The sequence below is a fragment of the Puntigrus tetrazona genome, chromosome 1, assembly GCF_018831695.1.
Source record: "Puntigrus tetrazona isolate hp1 chromosome 1, ASM1883169v1, whole genome shotgun sequence".
Taxonomy (NCBI): domain Eukaryota; kingdom Metazoa; phylum Chordata; class Actinopteri; order Cypriniformes; family Cyprinidae; genus Puntigrus; species Puntigrus tetrazona.
Genome location: NC_056699.1, coordinates 1,086,240 through 1,109,249, shown reverse-complemented (window position 1 = coordinate 1,109,249; position 23,010 = coordinate 1,086,240). Strand labels below are relative to the sequence as shown.

General features: G+C 35.4%; 1 protein-coding gene across 2 annotated transcripts in view; it reads left to right on the top strand.

Annotated features, from left to right (window-relative positions):
• Positions 1 to 23,010, top strand: part of farp1 (FERM, RhoGEF (ARHGEF) and pleckstrin domain protein 1 (chondrocyte-derived)) — a 65,690-nt gene that overhangs the window by 7,186 nt on the left and 35,494 nt on the right. For both annotated transcript variants that reach the window (XM_043235714.1, XM_043235704.1), the window contains exon 2: positions 1,699 to 1,888. In XM_043235714.1, coding sequence (XP_043091649.1) covers positions 1,715 to 1,888 — 174 coding nt within the window. In that variant the 5' untranslated portion in view covers positions 1,699 to 1,714. The remainder of the gene's footprint in view (positions 1 to 1,698; positions 1,889 to 23,010) is intronic.

The window sequence follows — 23,010 nt, the reverse complement described above, 5'->3', positions numbered from 1 at the left end:
CTTAAAAACGAACTTTTATTTTATTTTAACAAACATTTATATGAAAAATATTATCAGTGAAACGAATATTTCTATTTAATTGATGCAAATCACGCCACCGTTGCATGAACTATCCCTTTAATTAGTCTTGCAGACATGGCCGTTGTCTCGTAAGGTAATGTCGTATTGTATCATTGGTCCGTTATTGTTTTATTCTCTTATTTACGACCATATTTGAAGTCATTTTTGCATTCGGAAAGCAACTCGACATCGCTGTCAGAGCGTTTGCCAAATTTCTAAGCTAAGACCGTAAATCTGCGCTTTATTGTTGGTGTTAATAGATCGGCGTTCACTGGAGTACTCTGTTAAATGTTGATTGTATAACCCTTTATTTGAGGGTAAATGGCGCTCCGGGCCGCTTCCAGTTTCTTCAAATAGAAGTCAGACTTGTTTTGTGCTGTTTGCTGTGCAGTCAAACATAGTTCTGTGTAATTTAGACCCTTCAAACGTGCATTTCTCCTTCCCTGACATTTTAAAAGGAATATTTTGGAGGAAGCCCGCATGAGGGCTTAAGTTTATTTAATAGGGTTTCTTAGAAAGGCAGGTTTGCGTGAGCACAGCTCCGGCAGAACTAGTGAAAAAGCTGCTTTTAGTTGAAGGAATGTCCCATCTTTAACCAACATTTCTGCTTCTCAGTGCGTTCAGAACAAGTGGAAGGTTAAAGTAATTGTCCATTCAACCAGGCAAGCTTATAATCCAGTCATTATCTTGGATGTACAGCGTGCGATCTGCTTCTTTAGGGTTAGAAATCCATGGATTTAATACCTCTAAACCCCTCCTAATGATTTCATAAACCCATAAACTCTTGTTTTTCTTCAGTGGTGAGAGATGATGGACCTATTATTTGACGTTCAGGAACGTTTGGTGAAAGGATCATAGATGCAAACATATACAACATACAACTGTATTGCATTTTATTTTATTGCATTGCATTTTTTGTGTATTGCGGTGCATTTTGCTACAGTGAGCTGCATTACATTGCAGTTGAATGCAATAAAATGCATTTGTTTTTAATTTGCTTTGCATTTTGTATTGTATTGAATCACTTCACATTACATTGACTTGTATTGCATTTAAATGCATTGCGTATTGTTGCAATTTATTGCATTGGAGTGCATTGACTTGCATTAAATTAATACATTAATTGGAATTGCATTAAACGTTGTATCACATTGCATTGGATTTTTTATTACGTTACATCTGGTCTGGACAGGATTTGATTTCTCATAGGTGAAAACACAAAGTATGTTTACAAAATACAAATGTTTCCTGACCTGTAGCTGCTAGGTTCGCTTCTTTACCAATGGGCGTTTTTTTTTTTTTCTTTTTTGAGCTGGTCGTAACTAACAGCTGTGTTTATTTGGATAACTAGCACTCAGGCAGAACGAAGGTTCAAATCAAGACGCGTGTGAGGAATTGCCATAACAGCGCGAGTTGTTTACTGCAGAAATACACATTTCGGGAATCATAAATCACTGCACGCTCCTTGGCATTTTCCAGGGCAGTGCGAGGTTGAAATTCCAGCTGCAAAAAAAGGAAAGCGATGTAATGGTCCGTTGCGATCACTAGAACAGCCTTAGAGAATATTACCGTGGTGATATCATGGTGTAGAGTCTGTGTGTTTTGGCCCTCATAGGTACATTTAAACTGTGTTGTCAGGTGGGCTTGCAGCAGTATGGTGGAGCCAGAGGAGCGGCCCTCGGTGGCGGGCCAGAGGCTTGGGGCCCCTGAGAGCATGGGCATCAGTACGTTGGAGCCTGGCCAGCGGCCCCCCACCATGCCCCCCGGCAGACAGATCTCCATCCGGGTCCAGATGCTGGATGACACTCAGGAAGTCTTTGAGGTCTCGGTAAGGCGTTTATTTACGTTCTGATTTTTTATTATATATATTTTTTTCTTGCACTGGACGACATCTTCATTCTATTTTATTTTATTGCATTGCATTTAGATTTATTTCATTGCAATGATTTGTGTATTGTTGAATAGCATTTCAATTGTTGCATTGTGTTGCTTCTTGTTTGCTGCATTGTTGTTGCAATTCAATGCACAAAAAAATGCCACGCAGTAAAAAAAAAGAAGCTTTGTTTTATTGTATTTCATTATATTTAATTAGTTTAAGTTTTATGTCTATGTGTTGCATTGCATTCAATTGCATTTTATTTCCTTTGATTTTGTATTACTTTATAGCATTTTATTTTCACCTTATTTTATTACGTTCAGTTTTTATGCATTTCCTTTTTGTTTTATTGCTTTGCGTTCCATTTTATTTAATGCATGTTATTTACACGTTTCTTAAATTTATCGTCAGGAAGCTAATTTTTCGTTTCGAGCACAGCTCCAGTTTAATTGTGTGGAAAAAAACCCCTGCGTTTCATGAGTGTTTGGATCTGGCTGCGTACCTCGGCAGGCCAGCAAGTACATACTAAAGCGTCTACTGCTTTTCACCTCAACTTTAGTCTCTTTTGTGTTCACTTGCCCTCCCGTTTCGTCACTTAAGCTCCCTAGGGAATGCTAATGATGTTGAAAAGCTCGGTCTTGTTCACTAATGAGAAAATGCCCTCATTGATCGCCACCAAGGGAGCCATAAGCTCCTCAGGCATGTTGGGTAAGCAAAAAAAGAAGGAGAAATCTCTCCGATTTTTTTTTTTGCAGGCAAATACAACCCAAGCAAATAGACGCAGCTCATGCTGTTACCTGACTCTTTGTTTCTGGGCTTTGTGAAATGTATATAGGAGGTCGGAAGCACACCCAGCTCTCCGGTGATGCCCTGAGGGCCTTTTATTGACAGTCGGGCTCCACCTGATGCTCTTTTAATAGCGAGATAAGGCCTATAAAAGAGCCGAGCTACTGTTCTGTGGCTGTTCCTGGTTTGAAACGCCTCGAGGTGGGCTAGTAAACGCTGTCAGTCTCGCTAAATTGATTTTTGGTTTCCTGAGGCGATCCACAATCGCTCTCCATTCAGACGTGACACCTGACTCGTGGAGGGACGCCTCACCTGCGGTGTCCTTTCATTTGTTTTCAGCGAGCAGGGCTTTTGACAGCTCTTTTTCTTCGGTTTGATGTAGGCCTGCTTGGTTTTAGCCTGTTGTTGGAATCAGTCAGTGGATTCATTTGTTGTCGACGCTCTACTTCATTCTGCATTCTATTCTATTCTATTCTATTCTGTTCTGTTCTATTTTTTCTTTGTCATTTTAAGATCAACGTCAGTCAATAAACCTTGGATGTACATTTGTTTTGTAACTAATCTTTGCGTTAAAGGTTAGATTGCCAATCTACTTTACCAACACTATTATTAATGATGACTAAAGAGAATTTTTCTATCTAGATAATTTGAAGAAAATATATTTTTATTTTTAATTTTATTTATATTTATTTGAATTTCTTTATATGTTATTTTGAACATAGGCGTGAATTAAACGTAACTTTATATATTTTTTTATATGGTATATATTATACTATTGTAGTTTTCATTAATATTTAGATTGATCATTTTGTAGTTTTGTTTTTGTCAATATCATTATTAATATTATTAATAATTTAAGCATGGTTGTATTGTTTGTCAATGTAATTTTTTTTAATTGCAATTGTTTGCAATACTTTTAAGACTATACTTTTTTTTTTGTGGTGGGTAATAGACACAGCAACTACTCGCAGCATCTTTTCTTACTAAAATGCATATTTACAGTTCAGTAAAATGTTTATTATTATAACATCCATCCTGCGTGTTAGGTCTGTCCACATCTACACCATCGGCTGTTGAAGAACCCATTTGGGTGGTATGCATTCATAGCTGATCCAATGGAAGAATGCTGCTCTTTTCTTGTTTTTCCCAGAAGTCTCCCGGGACGGCTTCTTTCCTACTGAGCCATTGAAAGCCACTGCGTTCTCTTCCAGATCTCTAAAGAGAATCTGACTCACCTGCCACAGCGCAGATCCTCTCTGGCAAGAATTCAGAATAAAAAATGGATGAAAGACTTTATCTGTCCTCTAAAGGCCAGAGGTGTGAAATCATAAATATGTATTGGAAGCTTGAGGCTTTGTAGAATCAGCGAAGGAGGGTTTTGCATTTACAAAATACAATATTACATCAACCCAAAACGAGTGATCCCGACTAGAACTTGACTAATTCTTTCAGCGATAACTGGGTTGGACTGCACTGGTGATAAACCGATTAAGCAACCGATAATCTTTAAAATCGATACTGAATAAAAAAATAAAATAGTGAGGAACTTTATTACAAAAACATATATAAAGACCGTACTGAACCATGAAAAAGTAACGCATGGATTTAGCAGATAATCTGCGTTATCGGTGCCGATTAATCTGCAAAACACATGCAGCACATTCTGACTGTTTACATTTCTTTCTTTTTCTGTTTCTATTAAGGCGCAGTGTGTATTTGACATCTTTGGGGAAAATATTAGTTTTCTTATTGAATGAGATGTCTCTTATCTGCTCGTGTCAGTTTAATAACATACAACATGTGATAGAAGTCCCCGCAGTCATGTAGATGAGACGCTTTTTTTTTTTTTTTTTGAGGATGCTTTTGGCTGAACTTCGTTACTCTCAGTGACAGAAGCATGCTGCGATTGGAAAGGATGATTTCCTGTGGGAACCCACTGAGGGTTTGAACTCACGATATCTGATTTCATACTTATCTTGACTAGGTTTGACAGCTAACTGCTTTATATCTGGGCCAGTACGATTTATAAATGTTATGATAAAAAAAAATAAAATAAAAAAAAAAAAAAATATATATATATATATATATATATATATATATATATATATATATATTAAATTAAATAAATCAATAAATATTTATTGATTTATATATATATATATATATATATATATATATATATATATATATATATATATATATATATATATATATATATATATAAATATAAATAAATAAATATATATAAATAAATATTTATTGATTTTATATATATATATATATATATATATATATATATATATATATATATATATATATATATATATATATATATATATATATATAAATAAATAAATAAATATATATATATATATATATATATATATATATAAGCCAGAAATGTCAGTCAAAGTGAAAAAAGTTTGAGCGATCAGAGCATGAAATTCTCTCACGACACAACTCTGAGGTTATTCTTTGAATTAAAAAGAAAAAATGAATTCTTTGAATAGGAGATAAACCTTGACAAAAGAGGCAAGCCGAAGCGAAGCCTCAGAGCTTCTGAAAGGACGTTCGCTCCAGAAATTCAAATTGAAAGGCAGTGAAGTGAAGCATCAGCTACACGCTCGCTGGAGGTAAATAATGCACGTCGGATAGCGCCACAGTCTGTGTATGCAAATGGCCAAGAACTAATTTGGGACACAATGTGAGCCGAGGCCGTGTCCGTGTCGTTTCCTCTAAGGGCCGTGGCTCTTCCTGTTGGAGCGTCTCAATCTGTGAGAACAGAGGGTCGGTCAGCATCTTCGTGGAAAACTGCTGCTCAGAGACGAAAAACCGTGCACAAATCCCCCAGCACTTCCCTGGATCTAGAAGCAAATTATAATAAAAAATATAAATAGATTAACTGATATAAATAGATAAATAGATAAATTTTATATAAATAGATTAGATTTCAAATTATATATATATATATATATATATATATATATATATATATATATATATATATATATATATATATATATATATATATATATATATATTTTTTTTTTATTTATTTTTTTCATTACTGTAACAATATAAATCTTCCATGTGTTTACTTTTCCAATAAAATCTTGCAATTAGAAACAAATCGATCACATTTCACTTCACCAAATTACAGCAAAAACCAATGTTTATAATGGGTATATGCTTTATTTATTAAAATACTGAGAATGCAAAGCAATCCTGAGTAAAGCTGCAGCACGCAAACATGTGCAGAATGCTTTCTTCTCATGCAAGATGTGATTTCCTTCGTTTATTCTGGGTGTGCATATGTGAGATTCTTCCATACATGTAAAAATATCTGATGGCAATGTGTTTCTCTTAAAATGTTAAAATACAGACCACCGTACTTTTTTTTTTTTTTCTTCTTGTTTCTAAATGACAGTCTTGCATAGAGAAGGAAACCACAGACTCCAAGCATCCAATAACATCCCCGAACATCACGACACACCCTCCATTACACAAATACTTGACATTTCTGTCTTTTTTATCAAACCAGAGAATATACTGTACATACCCGACGAGTCTCCACATCACCATGTGAAACTAGTCAGTAAACAGATGCCATGACTAACTTCAGGCCGACTAGCTGTGTTCACGTCTCTGTAAAAGCTGCAGTTTTGTCTTACACTTTAATTAAGCCTATTTAGACAATGAGCAGCTGCCGAATGTGGGCTCGTAATTGCCGACTGGCACCAAAATAGAGAATTAAATGAGAGTTATTCCATATCCAGATGGCTTAAAATATTACAGATGCAGAATGATTATAAATAATTATCTAGGAAAATAGCCCGGGTAAATTCTAAAGATGGCTTGCGTGATCAAAAAACAGTTTTGCAGTTTAATCTCTGTTGATTTCGGTATGTTAGGTGGCATGTTTAAAGATACGGCATAAAAACAGTAGTGTTTCTTTAAAAAATGTTTTGGACTAAATATATATATTATATAACTGCAAAAAAAATAAATAAATAACATAAATAAATAAATATATATATATATATATATATATATATATATATATATATATATATATATATATATATATATATATATATATATATATATATATATTCAATAAAGTTTGATTGTGAGACTTTTCCTTTTTTCTTTTTTTTCCAATTTAATTAAAATGTTTATATAAATAACAAGTATAATATAATATTGCATGGTTAAAAGCTGATGATATGAGAATTTTGTGAACTTGGAAACAGGAACCGTGCCAAGACTATTGGGATTTCCTTTATTGAGATCCCATCGGACAGGATATCCTGAGTGCTGGAGCTGGGCACTATGATGATGACAAAAGCTTGGAGTCACTTAGATTCATGCATGTGATGCTTATTTTGAATGAAATGAATACCGTTTATTAAGCAAGGCTGCATTAGTTTGATCAAACTGGCATTAAAGACATTTATAATGTTATAAGGTTTAGAATAAATGCTGTTTTTCGTTCATTTCGTTCATTTTTGCTGAAAATATTGCATAGCGCAACTCTTTTTACATTGATCGTAATCAGAAATGTTTCTTGAGCAGCAGATCAGCATCTTAGACTGATTTCTGAAGGATCACGTGACACTGAAGATCGCAGAATCAAATAGCATTTTACTATATAAATTCGAACATGTTTATTTTCACATTTTTAGTGTATCTTGAGCCTCTGCTTCTTTCCCTTTGAGAGACTCGGCCTTTTTTTTTTTTTTTTTTTTTTTTAAAGCTAATCATGTTGACTTAATTAGTTGCTAGATGTTCTCAAAATTCCCAAAATGTCTCCGTGCATAAAATATCGGCTTTTTTTGTTGTTGTTTTTATTCAAATTTTAAAAAGCGTTTCCAGAAGTCGGGTTAGTGAAGTAGTAAACTGACTGGTTTAGTATTGAACAGGAGTCTGGTGTTATCTAGAAGAGGCTCAGTGCTTCTCGGGGTGATTCTGAGTCCGTGTGCTATCAGATATTTGTTGTGTTTGTTCTGATTCGCTGTAGCCACTAAATGTTTCTGTCCAGCAGGACTCGGTCATCGCCGCGAGCGTGTAACATCACATGCACTTTGCCCCTGTGAATTATTCAGACGTGAGATGCTGCGACTACAGAGGTTTTCTGCCTCACAGATCAACATCGGTGCACACTCACACATGCACACTCACACATGCACACTCACACATGCACACTCACACATGCACACTCACACATGCACACACGCACACACATGCACACTCACACATGCGCACACACACATGCACACACTGCACACACATGCACACACTCGCGCACACATTCGCGCACACACTCGCGCACACACATGCGCACACACACACACACACACACATGCGCACACACACACACACACACACATGCGCACACACATGCGCACACACACATGCACACACATGCACACACACACATGCGCACACACACATGCACACACATGCACACACTCGCGCACACACATGCGCACACACACACATGCACACACACACATGCGCACACACACATGCGCACACACACACATGCGCACACACACATGCGCACACACACATGCGCACACTCACACATGCGCACACACACACACGCACACACACATGCGCACACTCCACACATGCGCACACTCACACATGCGCACACTCACACATGCGCACACTCACACATGCGCACACACACACACACGATCAGGTAACACCGCTGGCCGATTCATTTACTACAGAAGCAATTATTTCACATACTCCGGGAGTTTTCACAAGTATGAACAGAAATCCAGAAAACAGCATGCAGACGCAACCGTAAATATTTATCAAGTTATTTTTAAATAAATTTTTTTAAATAATTCTACTGCGAAACTACTCAAATACATCTGCTGAATTAAGTTTTAAGATCAGACTGTGCATTTTTAGTAATGCATTATTATTTATTATCACTTAGCAAAATGCATAATTTATGTGATTAATATGCACACGTCGAACAGACATTTCAGAAGTAATGTGAGCTAATACAGTAATGTATTATGAAATAGATTTATTAATAATGCAAAGCTGGTAAATAAACATTTTTGGGGTAATTTGAGATTATTTTTTTTTATTTGCGCTGTCTTTTGGTGTTAATTCAAAAATATGTAAAAGCTTTCTTGATTAAAATATGCAGCCTGCATTAATAAATGTAACTCTTGCACAAAAAGTTAACATGATAGTTATCATATTTACAACTGAAATGGGATATTGATCTGTAAAAGTTGTCCATATATGATTTTTATAAAAAAATTTTTTGTTTTGGTTTTGTGGAGGAAAAAAAATCTTTATTTGCTTTTATCTTTTATATTTTACTGTTTTATATATATATATATATATATATATATATATATATATATATATATATATATATATATATATATATATATATATATATATATATTTATTTATTTATTTATTTTTATTTATTTATTTTATATATATATATATATATATATATATATATATATATATATATATATATATATATATATATATATATATTCATTTAAATATATATTATATTCATTTAAATATATATTATATTCATTTAAATATATATTATATTATATTATATTATGTGCATCTCGTCAGTAAAGCCGGTTCTCTGGTTAGCGGTTAATCTCCATCACCTGTTTTTAAATGGAGCAGCAAACAGACTCCGTTTACAAGATCACGTTCAGTTTCACGGTGATTCATTGGAGTAGCTTGTAGCATGCTAATCCTTTTAGCACACAAATGTTCACTGTACTTTTGTGCTTCAGTCTTCAGCGTCACATGGCCATTCACAAATCATTTCTGAATATCAATTCCCGAACAGCAGATTTAATTTTTCAGAATTCTAATAGAAAGTTGCGAATTAATCTTTTGTAGCATTTCTAAATGTCTTTACCGTCACTTTTGGTCAATCTAACGTGTCCTCGATGAGTAAAAGTAAAACAAAACATCATATATATATATATATAACCTTTCATTAAAATATGTTTTACAGTGTATTGTCCAAAAGCATGACTGATCCTGACGATTTTGTACAGCGTGAATGGAGTTGTGCGTGAGGACTAGCCGCTAGCATGAATTAGCCCGAGCAGACCTCGTCCTCCTAAATCCTCTCCTGAAGATCTCTGGAAATAGCTCCTTGAGCGTAGCGTGGGCTAAGCCGTCCACAGAGTAAAGGACGGATAATCTCTCATCTGTTTGGCACCCGTTCATTCTTCATTCCTAACTTTAGCCGACATTTTGAAGGATCGAAAGCCGGGTCGCTAATTCATCAAAAGATAGACATTTCTTATTTCTATCACGTAATCGAAAATGCATGGAAAGTGTGAACTATTAATCAAATTTAAAATAGCTGTATTCTGTCTGAATATGTGTTCAAACGTAGTTTACTTTATTCAGAAATGTTCTAAATTTTCTGTTTCGCTGCTCAAGAAACGTTTCTGATTATCGTCGATGCTGAAAACGCTGTGCCGCACAATGTTTTTGCGCAATTTTGATGCAATTTGTTTTTCGGGATTCTTTGATGGGTAGAAAGTTGGTATAATAAATGCGTGCAACACGTTAAATGTCTTCGCCGTCACTTTTGATCAATTTAAAAAGAAATGGAAAGTGACTTTAGAGCTTAGTTCTTGACCGCTAATGCGTTAACTGCTGCTAACTCATTTTTACATGAAAAAAAGTGCCAAAATTTAGAAAAAAATTCAAAAAAATGTAAACATTTTTCAAAAAAATTTCAAACATTTTTCAAAAAAATTTCAAACATTTTTCAAAAAAATTCAAAATTTTCAAAAGATTTTCTGTTTTAAAATGAACGCCTCTTGCAGCTTTACACAATATTATTTAAAAACATCCAAAAGAATCTATTTTTGTTTGGCTGATATTGTGTGAAGGAGTTGCTGTTACTCATCACGCTGGAAATGGCCGGTTTAGTGCATTGCATTTTGGGAAATGGCATTGCAGTGTCTTTTTTTGATTGCATGCACATTTTAGCATCAGTTTTGCAAAGCGTATACAGACGTTCATACTGTAACCTATGGGGTAGAGAAGTGGTCTTATTGACTTTCCACTTGTGGTTTTCATCCAGAGGAGAGACGAGTAATGGATGTGATGAGTGCTTGGGCGCTAACCGCTAAGCCACCCGTTTGTTTAAAAGCTATGTTTGCGCTTAAGTAGTTTCTGTCTGTCGCGGATCATCGTAATAGCTAGGTGTTGCTATTTTGGCACACATTCCCATCTTCTACGACGAAATGTGAGCGACGCCAACCCCTGCCACCTCATTACTCCAAAGCTAGCATAATGCATGCAGCTAATGATGGAAAAGCTGTTTTTTTGGGTGCATCTTTGATGAATAATGCAGCGGCGCGCTCTCATGAATGTGCTAATCATCTCTGGAAGCCGAGGGAAGCCCGAGGCCTCGGTCGCCGCCGGCTAATCCTCTCAATATCCCACAATCCCGTCTGCTTCCTGGCCCTCCGACCCGCGCTATCCCGGCTAACGGGATCATGTTGACTTTGGATGAATGTGCTCAAATCTCGCTCATGTATTTCTGATTGCATGTAATCCTCATGAAGGGTCGGGGTTGTTTTGTGTTTGAAGGGCAGAGTTTTCTTCGGACGTCTGGGTCGGGTGTGTCATCGCTCAATATAACACACTTAAATATAAACAAACAATAAATTCTATTCGTAATAGTTGTCGTTATAGTTTCCTCAGAGCGCCTGTGTTGTGTTGTTATTGCATTTTAATTCGCACATAAAGTCAAGATTGCATAGCAAGCAACAAATGACCAGATGCGGACCTGATATTTTTTACATAAAGATTTCAGGATCATGCAGACTTTATTTTTACTAGCATAAAACTTCTGTGTGTGTGTATATGTTGAAATATATATTTTATTAGCAGTGTGCAATATGTATATATAGTAAATCTTAAATATTTTATTTAATTTCATTGCAAACTGTAAACTATTGTCATATAGCTTCTCACAAAAGGTCATCTGTTATCACATGGCTCTGTGTTATATTTTTTTGTGTAATTTTATTGTAAATTTTATTATGAAAAAATATTTTTGACTTGGGTTTTTTTAATGTATAACAGTTTTATATATATATATATATATATATATATATATATATATATATATATATATAAAATAATAAACTGCTATACATTTAAAAAAAACATAAAATTTTTTTTTTTTTTACTACATAGCTATTTTACTACATAGAGTAAAACTAAATGAAAATGAGCATTGTTGGCCTCACTACTAAGAAATTGAGATTTATTTGTATTTTTTTTTCATTATGTGTCATTTCAGATAACATTTATTATACTTCAAGTAATAAAACGTTTTAGTTTTAGTTACCTGACGCGAATCAATGCATACTACGTTGTTTTGTATGATCACAAAATGTAAACCGTATTATCTCCCACCTGTAATGTATAATTTAATATTATCTGTATCATCTAATTATGGTTGTCTTAGTAAATGAATGATAATGTATGCAATTTGCATAATTGTTTAATGTTTTAGTAGAAGCGCATGTTTTTTTGTGTTTGAAAGTGACCTTTATTAACGGTTGTGTGTGTGTTTGACGTTAGCTCTCCTTCCTGTACAGTAAGCTCGGTGTTTGCGCTCCTGTGGTGTTGGCTACATGCTAGTAATTGGTGTTTTCCGGCAGTAATCATCACAGTCTGACCGCAGCGGCTCCACTCCTCTTCGCTGCTTTCATCTTTGATTTAGCCCCGCAGGAAACATCAAGGCACCTATTAAACGCTGCTGCCGGACCAGCCCAGATCCTCAAGCCCAAGCGTGTGCGCGATAGGAGCTTTCTGTAGCGAGGTCTCGACGTCTGTAGCATAGTTTCGCCTGCTTGAAAGGCTTTTGAAGGTCATCCAAAAATGAAAACCTGCTGTACATTTTCTCACCCTCAGGCCATCCAAGACGTAGGTGACTCTTTTTCTTCGGTAGAAGGTTTTCTAGCTGAAACCGTGGTCCTTGGCGATTCATAAAATGCAAGTCAATGGCTGCCGGCGCTTTGGGAGTCAAAGAAAGCAAATAAAGGCAAGACCAAATGAATACCAGCGGCTCCTGAGGTCTTATGGAGCGAATCTGCAAACTGATTCATTAAAATGAACTGGCTCGAATAACCGATTCAAGTTATTTTACATAATCACGCGGCGGGCATAACGTAAAAGCAGTGATGTTATTAAAACATTCGGTGCTCCTTGAGACGTGAACTGATTCAGATGATTCGTTTTTGGCAAATTAGTTCATTCATTTCACTAAAGAATCGGTTCAAACGAACGATTCATTAATAAACTGAATCGTTTGTCTCATACTGTTTTAAATAATGCACAGACTGGTTGTTTCTCTTCGTAAGAGTCATGGCCATTAATTGTATATAGACTTTTTATAGACGTTTTTTGACTTTTAAAGGTCTGGCAGCCACTCACTTGCGTCTCATAAAGCACCACAAGGACCAAGATTCGGCTAAAGAGCTTCTTTTCTGTTGTTTGGAAGAATCTTTTACGGCCTGGGGGTGAGAAGCACGTTGAAATTTTAGGCTGAGTTATTCCCGAAACTTCTCTAGAAGTACGCTAGAAAACGTCCTCCGCATAGGAGAGCATTTCAGTTTGGAAAATGTGACCTCAAGGAACATTTCTAGCCTCAAGAATCTGTTCCCACCCAGTGAAACGTGTCTTTAAGTGGTCAGGGCCGGCCATCTCATGCCTCTGAATACATTGGGTCCATTCAGTGGCTCAGGAAATTGCGTCCCGCTGGATCGGTGTTATCTGTTAGCATGCATGAATGTGTTTGGGTGGTGCTTTGGCTTTAGCTCATTATCATTCTTTCCTCTTAGAAAGAGAGCTGCAGCTTTCGGATAAAGACGTGACCTTTGGAGGAAACATGGAAAGGATGTCAATATGAAATTAAAATGAGCTTTACTACTTTCTTAAAACATGCTCCTGGTCTTATTGTGAGTGCTTCAGGAGTGCACGTTATTGTTTGGTTTTTATCTTTATATATATATATATATATATATATATATATATATATATATATATATATATATATATATATATATATATATATATATATATATATATATATATTACATTTTATTTATTGATAAATGTATATTATTTCTATAATAGTTATATAATGAAATAATTCATTTTTTTAGATGTATACTAAAAAGCCCAAAAGGGTATACTTTTAATGAACTTTTTAAGTCTGTTGTTTTGAAATGGAATTAAATTTTTTTAAATTGAATTATGTTTAGTAATTATTTTGAAAATATATGCTGTCTTTTGTATACATAATAAATATATACAGTTCACACATATTTTATTTTGGATGCAATTAATCATTTGACCAAAAAAAATGTATTACGTTAATTGTATTATATTAATATAATTATTTACAAATTATTTAATATAATTATTACTACTGTCATAGGTAATATATTATAAATAACGATCATACTATTTAAGTCAAATATTAATGATTATAAAACTATATTAATAACTATATTAATATTAACAGCTACTGAAAATATACTGGTATTTAATACATATTAAATAAATATACTAGTTATAGTACTAAATGATAAGCCAGATCAACATGATATGCAATTCACAATTATACTTTCATATTGTGATCATCACAAAGTAAAACTGGATTAGGTCCCTGAGGACAAAACGTATTTCGAAAAGTACATGATCTTATGAATGAACTGAATAAATGTTGCATATTCATTTTCAGGCTATTGAAACCGAAGTGTGTGTGTGTGTGTGTGTGTGTGTGTGTGTGTTTTTTCGTCCGGACTGTTCCTATGGAAACTGAAGAGATGTTTCCGTGGTGATGAGCGAGCTGCTGCTGTTGGAGATACCTGTCCCTCGGCCCGGCGGGGAGGGTTATTAATATTCACGTGTAGGGCACATGTCTGCGAGAAGCGTCTGGGTGGGTTTAGCGAGCGCTGGGCTCCCGGTGGGCTCTCGTCCTCTCAGACGGACCCGTGTGAAGTCAGGTACACTAATGAGCAGAAATCACCGCCGTATGTCAGACAGTGAGGGGACTAGGAAAACCGCTCGTCTTCACAGCGTGATTTGACACTTAACCCAGAAATCAATCTGTGCTACCTGTAATGAATTAGCCACTGTTTTATTTTATTTTATTTTTTATTTTATTTTATTTTATTTTATTTTATTTTATTTTATTTTATTTTTTTTATTTTTGCATTTAATGGTTATTTATGCATAGAAGTAAATATGCTAATATTATAAATAATGTAGCTGTTTATTTTTAATTAAGTGATTTGAATATTTAATTAAATTTTATTAACAAAAAATATTTAAATAATAAAAATAAAGCGCATCTTAAAAACACTTGAAAAAGATAAAGATGACAAGCACACAACAAAATGAAAATGAACAACAACAACAAAAAAAAAACGGTTAAAATAAAACAAAAACCCCCCAAAACAGATAACAAAAAAAAAAGTGGCACAGTTTTCTTTTAACGCATTAATATCCTCCAGATTCATGAACCTACATGCATTATGAATGTCTTTGATGAATCTGTAACAGAGGAATAGATTTCATCTTCTGGGGCTTGTGACCTCGTTAGGATCATTAGTTCTCCTTAAAATCGGGAATGAAGCGTCGACATAATAAGAGTCCTGCGGCTCTCGGCCCGTAGGAGACGGGAACCAAACCTCCAGCTCCCATCACAGGCCGAGTCATTGAGAAAACCCAGAGGACTTGGCCCGAGCGCTGGAGAAAGACGCCAAATGAGATTCTTCTGTTCGGCTGCTTCACAGCTCCACACAATCAGTCATTTATCTTCCGTAATCCCGCTATTTCCTGTGCTTTAACCCAGACTCGGTCAGGGACTTCTCAAAGTGCGCCGGCTCATTATATACTGCCTTTTTAATGAAGAAAACGAAGCGTATAAAAATGTTTTGAATGCATTTATTTGGCAGGCTCGGTTTATGACTCTTAATCAACCTGCAGCGTCCGGGTTCATGTGTGACAATGTGCAGTGCATTATGGGATGCTGTAGAGTGCTCGGCGTTTTCTGGTTGCGTGTGTTCGATGTGTTCATATTTTCCGTGTGTGTTAAATGCCCGTACGATCTACTACATTCGCCTGAAAGGCTCTCTGTGGAATAATGTGTCCCATAATGCAATGCACTCAACTTGACCTTGCATTTCCTGCGTGCCAAACGAAGCAGAAGTGATAATGGCATATTTTAACATCTCATTATCACCGTCAAGATGTTGTGACACTACATTTACAGATAGAATAACAGGTCGAAAAATGGTACAAAACATTAGTTTTTATTGTGTGCAAGTCATCTGTAGATCTATATCCATACGTTTATATACAAACAAGCGAAAAAAAACACTGGCTTTCAGCTCTCAACCCATCATTTCTTTCATGATCCTCGTCTTCTGGAAGTCTAGACGTACCCAAAGCACTGACATGCACGTGAATGCATGAAGGCCGACTCCAGAAATGATGTTTATGTGTTTTTTTCCCCCCCGTGTAGTTTGGCACAGATTCACAGATTCACACATGACAGCTGCTCCCGACCCAGATCCCGAATCTTTCCCGTGTCCGTAGGACTCCGATAACTGGGAAGGACAACGATAGAAAGGGCTTTTTTTTTCTTGATGTGGGTTTTAGCTGCGTTTTGCCATCGAAAGACGTCGTGTTTTGAGATTCAGAGTCCTCCGGGTGAATCATGCTTCATGCTTCAAAATGAATACATTTTTAGCTAACGGTTAACACATGAATATTAACTGACTGAAAGTTTAATACTATAATTATATGCATAATAAAATATTAATTAGAAATGATAAAACAATTAGCGTGTGTGTGTGTGTGTGTGTGTGCATGTTCACACTCGCTAATTGTTTTACCATTTCTAATTAATATTCTATTAATAAGCAAGAAAGACAAATAATTCTATATCAGGGGTCCAAATTTAAATGAACTTTACTTACAATTATACAGTATTAAATGTTAACAATTAACAATTTTTTTTTATTATTATTATTCATAAAATGAAATGCATTTTTTATAAATAAAACAACAAAAATGAGCGGTACGTCAGAATGAAGGCCGTGAAGGAGTCGGCTCTGATCTGATTAGGGGTCAGGCGTCTGCGCTGTGACCTCGGGACATCAGCTCTGCATCTTACAGCACTTACACTGGACCGCTTTACTCTGATCATTAAAGCTTGTTAAAAACAGACAGAAAAGTGTTGATATTTGCATCTGATATCAGCATTTTTCTCTTTCCATTTGGCTGAAACCAAGATTATTTAAAGCTTGCGTTACGTTAAGATTGTATTCATTTTTAGATTTTGTTTCTTTGTGTTTTCGTGCATCTTTTATTTTGTTTATTTAAAAATGCTTCAAGCGAAGATTTTGACTTTTAAAAAAAATCGTCAATAAAAAATTCATAAGGTATGGTTTTTTTTAGATTTGAAAAAGCAATGCAAAAATGCATAGAAATGTAGGATGCTTTATAAAAATGTAAAACATCATGTACATTGTTTTAGAAAATTAGTGTTGGACATAATTATTATCATTAGATAGCAGCTTGTTTTCATAACAAACATAATTAAAATTTAATTGTGTATGATTTATAAGTAGTATTTAACTACTTTTTTATTACATTTTAAATAAGTGCAACCTCCATTAAAGCAAATAAAACTGACAATGAATAGGTATTAAAAATGAGATTTGTGGTAAAGAATATTATAACAGTCCTTCATGCTCTTCCACAACGGTTCATTTCTTTTAAGTATAATAGTATTTATTTATTAATTTTGATGTTATGGCGTGAAGTACGGCCTTAACCCGTTCACTAGATTCACTCATTCGGCGCATGTGACCAGTGACTAGGGATGAAATATGATATTAATATCTATCTGATTTGAGTAGCGCCTCTCTGGATTTATTAGGGATCCGTTTCTGGGATATATGACCATAAAATGAGCTTTAATTTCCTTTTCCTCGGATGCCGTCCGCTGTCGAATATCCAGTTACTCCTGGAATCTGTTGCTGAATTCCTCGTCTCTGGCGTCAGGATCCACGCGGACGCTCTGTCAGATTTTTCACCGTGTGCGTGTGGATGTTGGGATGGGACGGTAACTGGATTTGTGGAGCTGTAGGTTAAGACGTTTAACTTAATCCCCGTGGAGAGGTCAGGCTCCTCTGAAGGGAACGGCTCGGAGCAGACGACTGGTTTGTGGTCCGTAAGTGAACCAGAACTCACCTCGGATTGGTTTCTTTTCATTAACCTTCTGGTTTGTTTAGAAATGGACTCACTCGATATGAACGTGGCTCGCGTTCGCTGCTTGTGTTTTATGTTGTGTTGAACTTTGCAAGCACCTTCTCTAGTCCTGTAATCATTCTTGGCTTATTTGAGCTGCAGTTTATACTAATACTGAAGCTGAAGGGAATTACATCTGAAAACAGTTCTTAGTCAAATGGAAACGATGTTACTTAATATTAATTATATACTAAATTTATTTATTTAAATTTTGCAAATTTTATTATGGGTCTTAATAGTTTCTATTAGTTTTTTTGTTTTGTCTAGCTATAATTATTATTATTAATAATTAGGTTTTTTTTTTTTTTTTTTTTTTTTTTTTAGTAATTTTAGTACTTAAATGCATTCAGTTAAATGCCAGTGCAATGTTTCTAGATTTCCTTTAATCATTCCCAATTTAATTTAATTTAATTTTATTTATTTATTTTTTTTTTTTTTAAAGAAGCTTTTAATTTATTATTATTTAATTTTGGTATATATTTTACGTAGCTGTGGAAGCAAAAGTGTAGTAGTAGTAGTAGTAGTAGTAGTTTCTATCTAGCATTAATGCTTTGCTGTTTTAGTTCAGTTTATGTGTTTAATTCAGAATAAAAAAGATTTGTACTACATATATATTTTGCCTACCCACACTGAAGGTCAAATGTAATCCCTTTACCTGAAAGCACACTATAATAACACGGAAGTATGATTAAAATTGGCATCGAGAGACATCATATGTTTGATTCAGAAGCTGCGCTCTTTCGCTGGTTCCCCACACGTCCTTCTTCGGTAATGATGAGTCCATAATGTGCGATTACCCATGGGCTTTTCCACGTCTAATCCACTATCTCCACTTTAGTTGAGGGCGTGACTTGCTGTGTTTCATTAGGTTTCATTTGTGGCCGACATGATTAACGTAACCTTAGAGACTCGCCGATGTGTGCTGCATTTTAATGATCAGTCCGTGGCTTTTAATAACGCCTGGGCTTCAAATCTAATCAAACGCTGCTCTCACGCACACACACACACACACACACACACACACGCACACGCACACACACACACACTCAGACCCATCATAGACTGAAGGCTTTGTCAGGTCCCATTAGGGCTCTCCTCATTGCCTCTATACGGCTGTTTGTAGAAGACAGCTGAGAAAATATATCTTGATGATATATTTAGTGTTTTTTGTTGGTTTGGCTTCATCGCTGGTGTCTTAGCGTCACTAGATTCTCTCAGCTGTTTCTGCTCCATCATTCTGCCTTATTTACCCCAATTTACTCAAAGAGGGTGGAGATTAGATGGTTATGTTGTATTTTTAGTAATGGTGTTTGTCTGGTCATTTGTTCAGTCGTGTGCGATAATATTAATGTAGTTTCCACGCAAACAGTTTAATTGCATTTTCTGGTTGATTCCACACGGAAACAATTTACAGCCGCATAGCAACCATTTACAACACATCATAGCAACACCCTGTCGACTAAATAGTACCCTAGCAACCATTAAAATACAAAGCAACCACTAGAAAAGGCTGGCAACCACTCACGACTACAATAACAGTTGCATAGCAACACCCTGGCAACTGAACAGTAACCTAGCATCTCCCTAGCAACAGCTAATGCACATAGCAACCACACTGGCAATGAAATAACGACAACTCAGAGTGACAGTCGCATAGCAACACCCTGGCAACCAAACAATACTCTAGCAACCGCTAAACCACATAGCAACAACACTGGCAATGGTCTAACATCCACTCAGACTGCTTTAACACATGTATAACAGCATCCTGGAAACCAGAAATTCCCTAGCAACCACATAATCAAACAATACCCTAGCAACCTAGTAAACACTGACAATGGACGAACAACCACTCAGATTAAGCAGACTTAACGCCTTGGCAACCAGACAACAACCTAACAACCACTTAGCAACAGACTAACAGCCGTTTCAAAAACCTTAGCAGCTACATATCAATGTATGCAACGGCATAGCAGATTAACAACTGCTCTTGACTCCTTAGCAACTATCCAGAATACCCTAGCAACCGCATAGTTGATTTAGAAATGCACCGTACACCTTGGCAACCATCTAGAATACGCTAACAACCACATAGCAATCTCTCAGAATGCCATAGCATGTATATTGTTGCCAAGTTAATTTGAATAAATCAATAAATAAAAAAATTTTTGCGTTTAGGGTTCAACTAAAAATTTAAAAAAACATTTCAACTAAAAAATGCTAACTTTTTATGCACTTTGGCAAACTTTTGCTAAAAAATGCGAACTTTTGTTTTTAACTACAAACAGACATCGCCAACTACTGGCTTGGCGTAACAATGCAGTGTTTTTAGTTGTTTTCACCGATCTGGGTGAATTGTTTTGACGTTGTCATCTGTTTAGTATAGATTGTTGATGTGTAAACAAACCCTTATTTTGATGTATGGCGACGCTCTCGCGTGTTAAATTCTAGGCCTGTTTTTGAGGTTTAGGACACAGGCTCTCTTTCAGTGAAGTTTTGGCTTCCCCGATCACAAGATTGAGTGTTTTTTTTCTTTGTGAGCGATCAGTGGTTGTCAGATCTTGCGTGTCCCGTTAGATAGGAGTGCTGGTGAAAGAAGAGAGCGCCGCGGGAGAAGAGCTCTCTCACAGCGCGGATGAATGGAGGATTGTTGTGCCGCTGCCGTATGCTGCCAGACACCCAGAGCCTGTTAACCAGACCCTTCAGTGAGGGCCGGCGCTTGTGTGACGCTGCTCTTCAAGAGCTGCCAGAGATTCGGGTGATCTCTGAAAGCTGATGAATGCAGCTCTGTCATGATGTCAGCAGCTCATAAAGGTCCGATGCAAAACGCCTTTTAATTTCACCTGCAGAGCAGCGCAAGGCTTTATCGTCTGTGCATGTGTTTTCATTTGAATATTTTAGCGCAGTTATACATGCAAACATTTTTAGAAACTAATTCAAATTTTATTCAATAACTTTTCCATATGTACATGTGCTTTCGAGTGCTTTTAATCTGAAAAGACTCATTTGAAAATTGTAAAATTTGTTGGTCCGTGTTTTGCAAGGCAGTCCAATTTGAACTGCATTGTGGGTAATGGCTCCATGCTAAAATTGATTGATTGGATTTAAGTTTTATCCAGTGAATATGAAATATGTAATTTAAGATTTTATTTAAACTGAAAATTTCATTGTTTTAGTTCATTTAGGACATTTAATTAATTTTTATAAATTTCTTAAAAAAACATTTTATAATGCATATTTATATTTTGTATATTATATTATACTGAATGCATGCATGCACGCACACACATACACATACATATAATACATTTAAAATGATTAATTTAAATGTCTTATTTTAAATTAGTTGTCTACATTGGCTAATAGGACTTTGTGTGCATTAGAGATGTTTGGTTTTATTTCAATTCATGTTTAAAATAATTTTTGTTTTACCATAATTTAAAATGATTCATGTTAGTGTGTTGTTAGTTTAAACTGGGATTAAATTGGGTAGATAGTTTGGGTTGGTTTGCATGGTAAGTGAGTGGTTATTTATAGATGGGTAAAAGTAAAAATTGTATGCATGGGTTTTAAATCGCACGCCATGTTTAATCAGATTCTATATCTGCTATTTAGTATCCACCACTAGATGCCAAAAGTGTTTTGTAATGAATAAGGTTTATTTTTAGTATGCGTTTTGTTGCTCTCAACCTTTTCATTAGTGTACCCCAGGACACCTGAGGTCAGTGTGACATTTTTAAAACGATCAACACAATCATTTCTTAAATGTGGTTATTTCTTGAATATTTCTGTGAGTGAATCTGTTGTCAGGCTGTAGCTGCAGTCGGATCTTTCCCGCTCAAGCTGAGCTGAATTTCAATGAGAGCGTGTCTGACTCCTGCTGACTGCCAAGATTAATGGCTGGATTACATTTTATGTTCATTTGGAGTCTTATTTTGTTTCTTGAGGAAGACTTCATTTACATTTTCTATAAATTTCAAACATGCTCTTTTTTTCTTTCACACATTTAGGCTTGGTTTATGGCCTTTTTGCTGTTAACTTTAAGTATATAACTAAAACTAAATAAAGCACTGTAATCTAATATCTGATTATAACTATAAATATAACTATACATTTTTATTCACCCAAAAATGTCGAATCGCATCGAAATGACTAAATATTTACCTAAAGTAATCTAACCTAAAGTAAAATCTAATTTAAAACATTAAACAAACACAAAACTTTTTTTAGTTAACCTGAAATGCTAAAAAACCCCCTAAAACAAATAAGCAGAAATTAGTTTAATTAATTAAAATGAAACCAGAAAATATTAAGTAAATAAAAATGGCATAAAAGAAAAACACTAATAAAAATGGCAAGAATGCAAAAAAAATTTAACTAAAATTAAAGCGGAAAGAATATAAACACAAAATGATTAACACATCAGTACTAGTATATTAATCATGCAGAAATAATAACACTGGTCTGTATCTAAAATAATTCATGTTTTTACCCTTTAAATCATTTAATGGCTTTACTGTGATAATTAAATAAAAATTGAAACTTACTTCTAACCAGGACTCTTTTTTTGTGACTCTTTGCTTTGCATTGTGGGTAATAGTGTTTACATGCGTTGCACAACGTGAGTGAGAGTGCATTGTAAATATATGGGCCCTATAGGAATGAAATTGTACACTAAAACGCCACAAAATGGCCTGTGCACAGCGAAGTAAGTCTGAATGGATTTTGTCTCGAGCGGAGAATGAAAAGGAGGTCAGATTTGAGCTCTTGCTCTGATTCATGCAAGCGCTTTGGAACAAAGCATCTTCCCAACAACAGCGCAGCGCAGAGCATCCCGTCGCCTCGTGCTATAAATAGCGGGTTAGTTTGCGTCAGATGTGAAGGTCAGCAGTAACTAGCAGCCGTCTCGT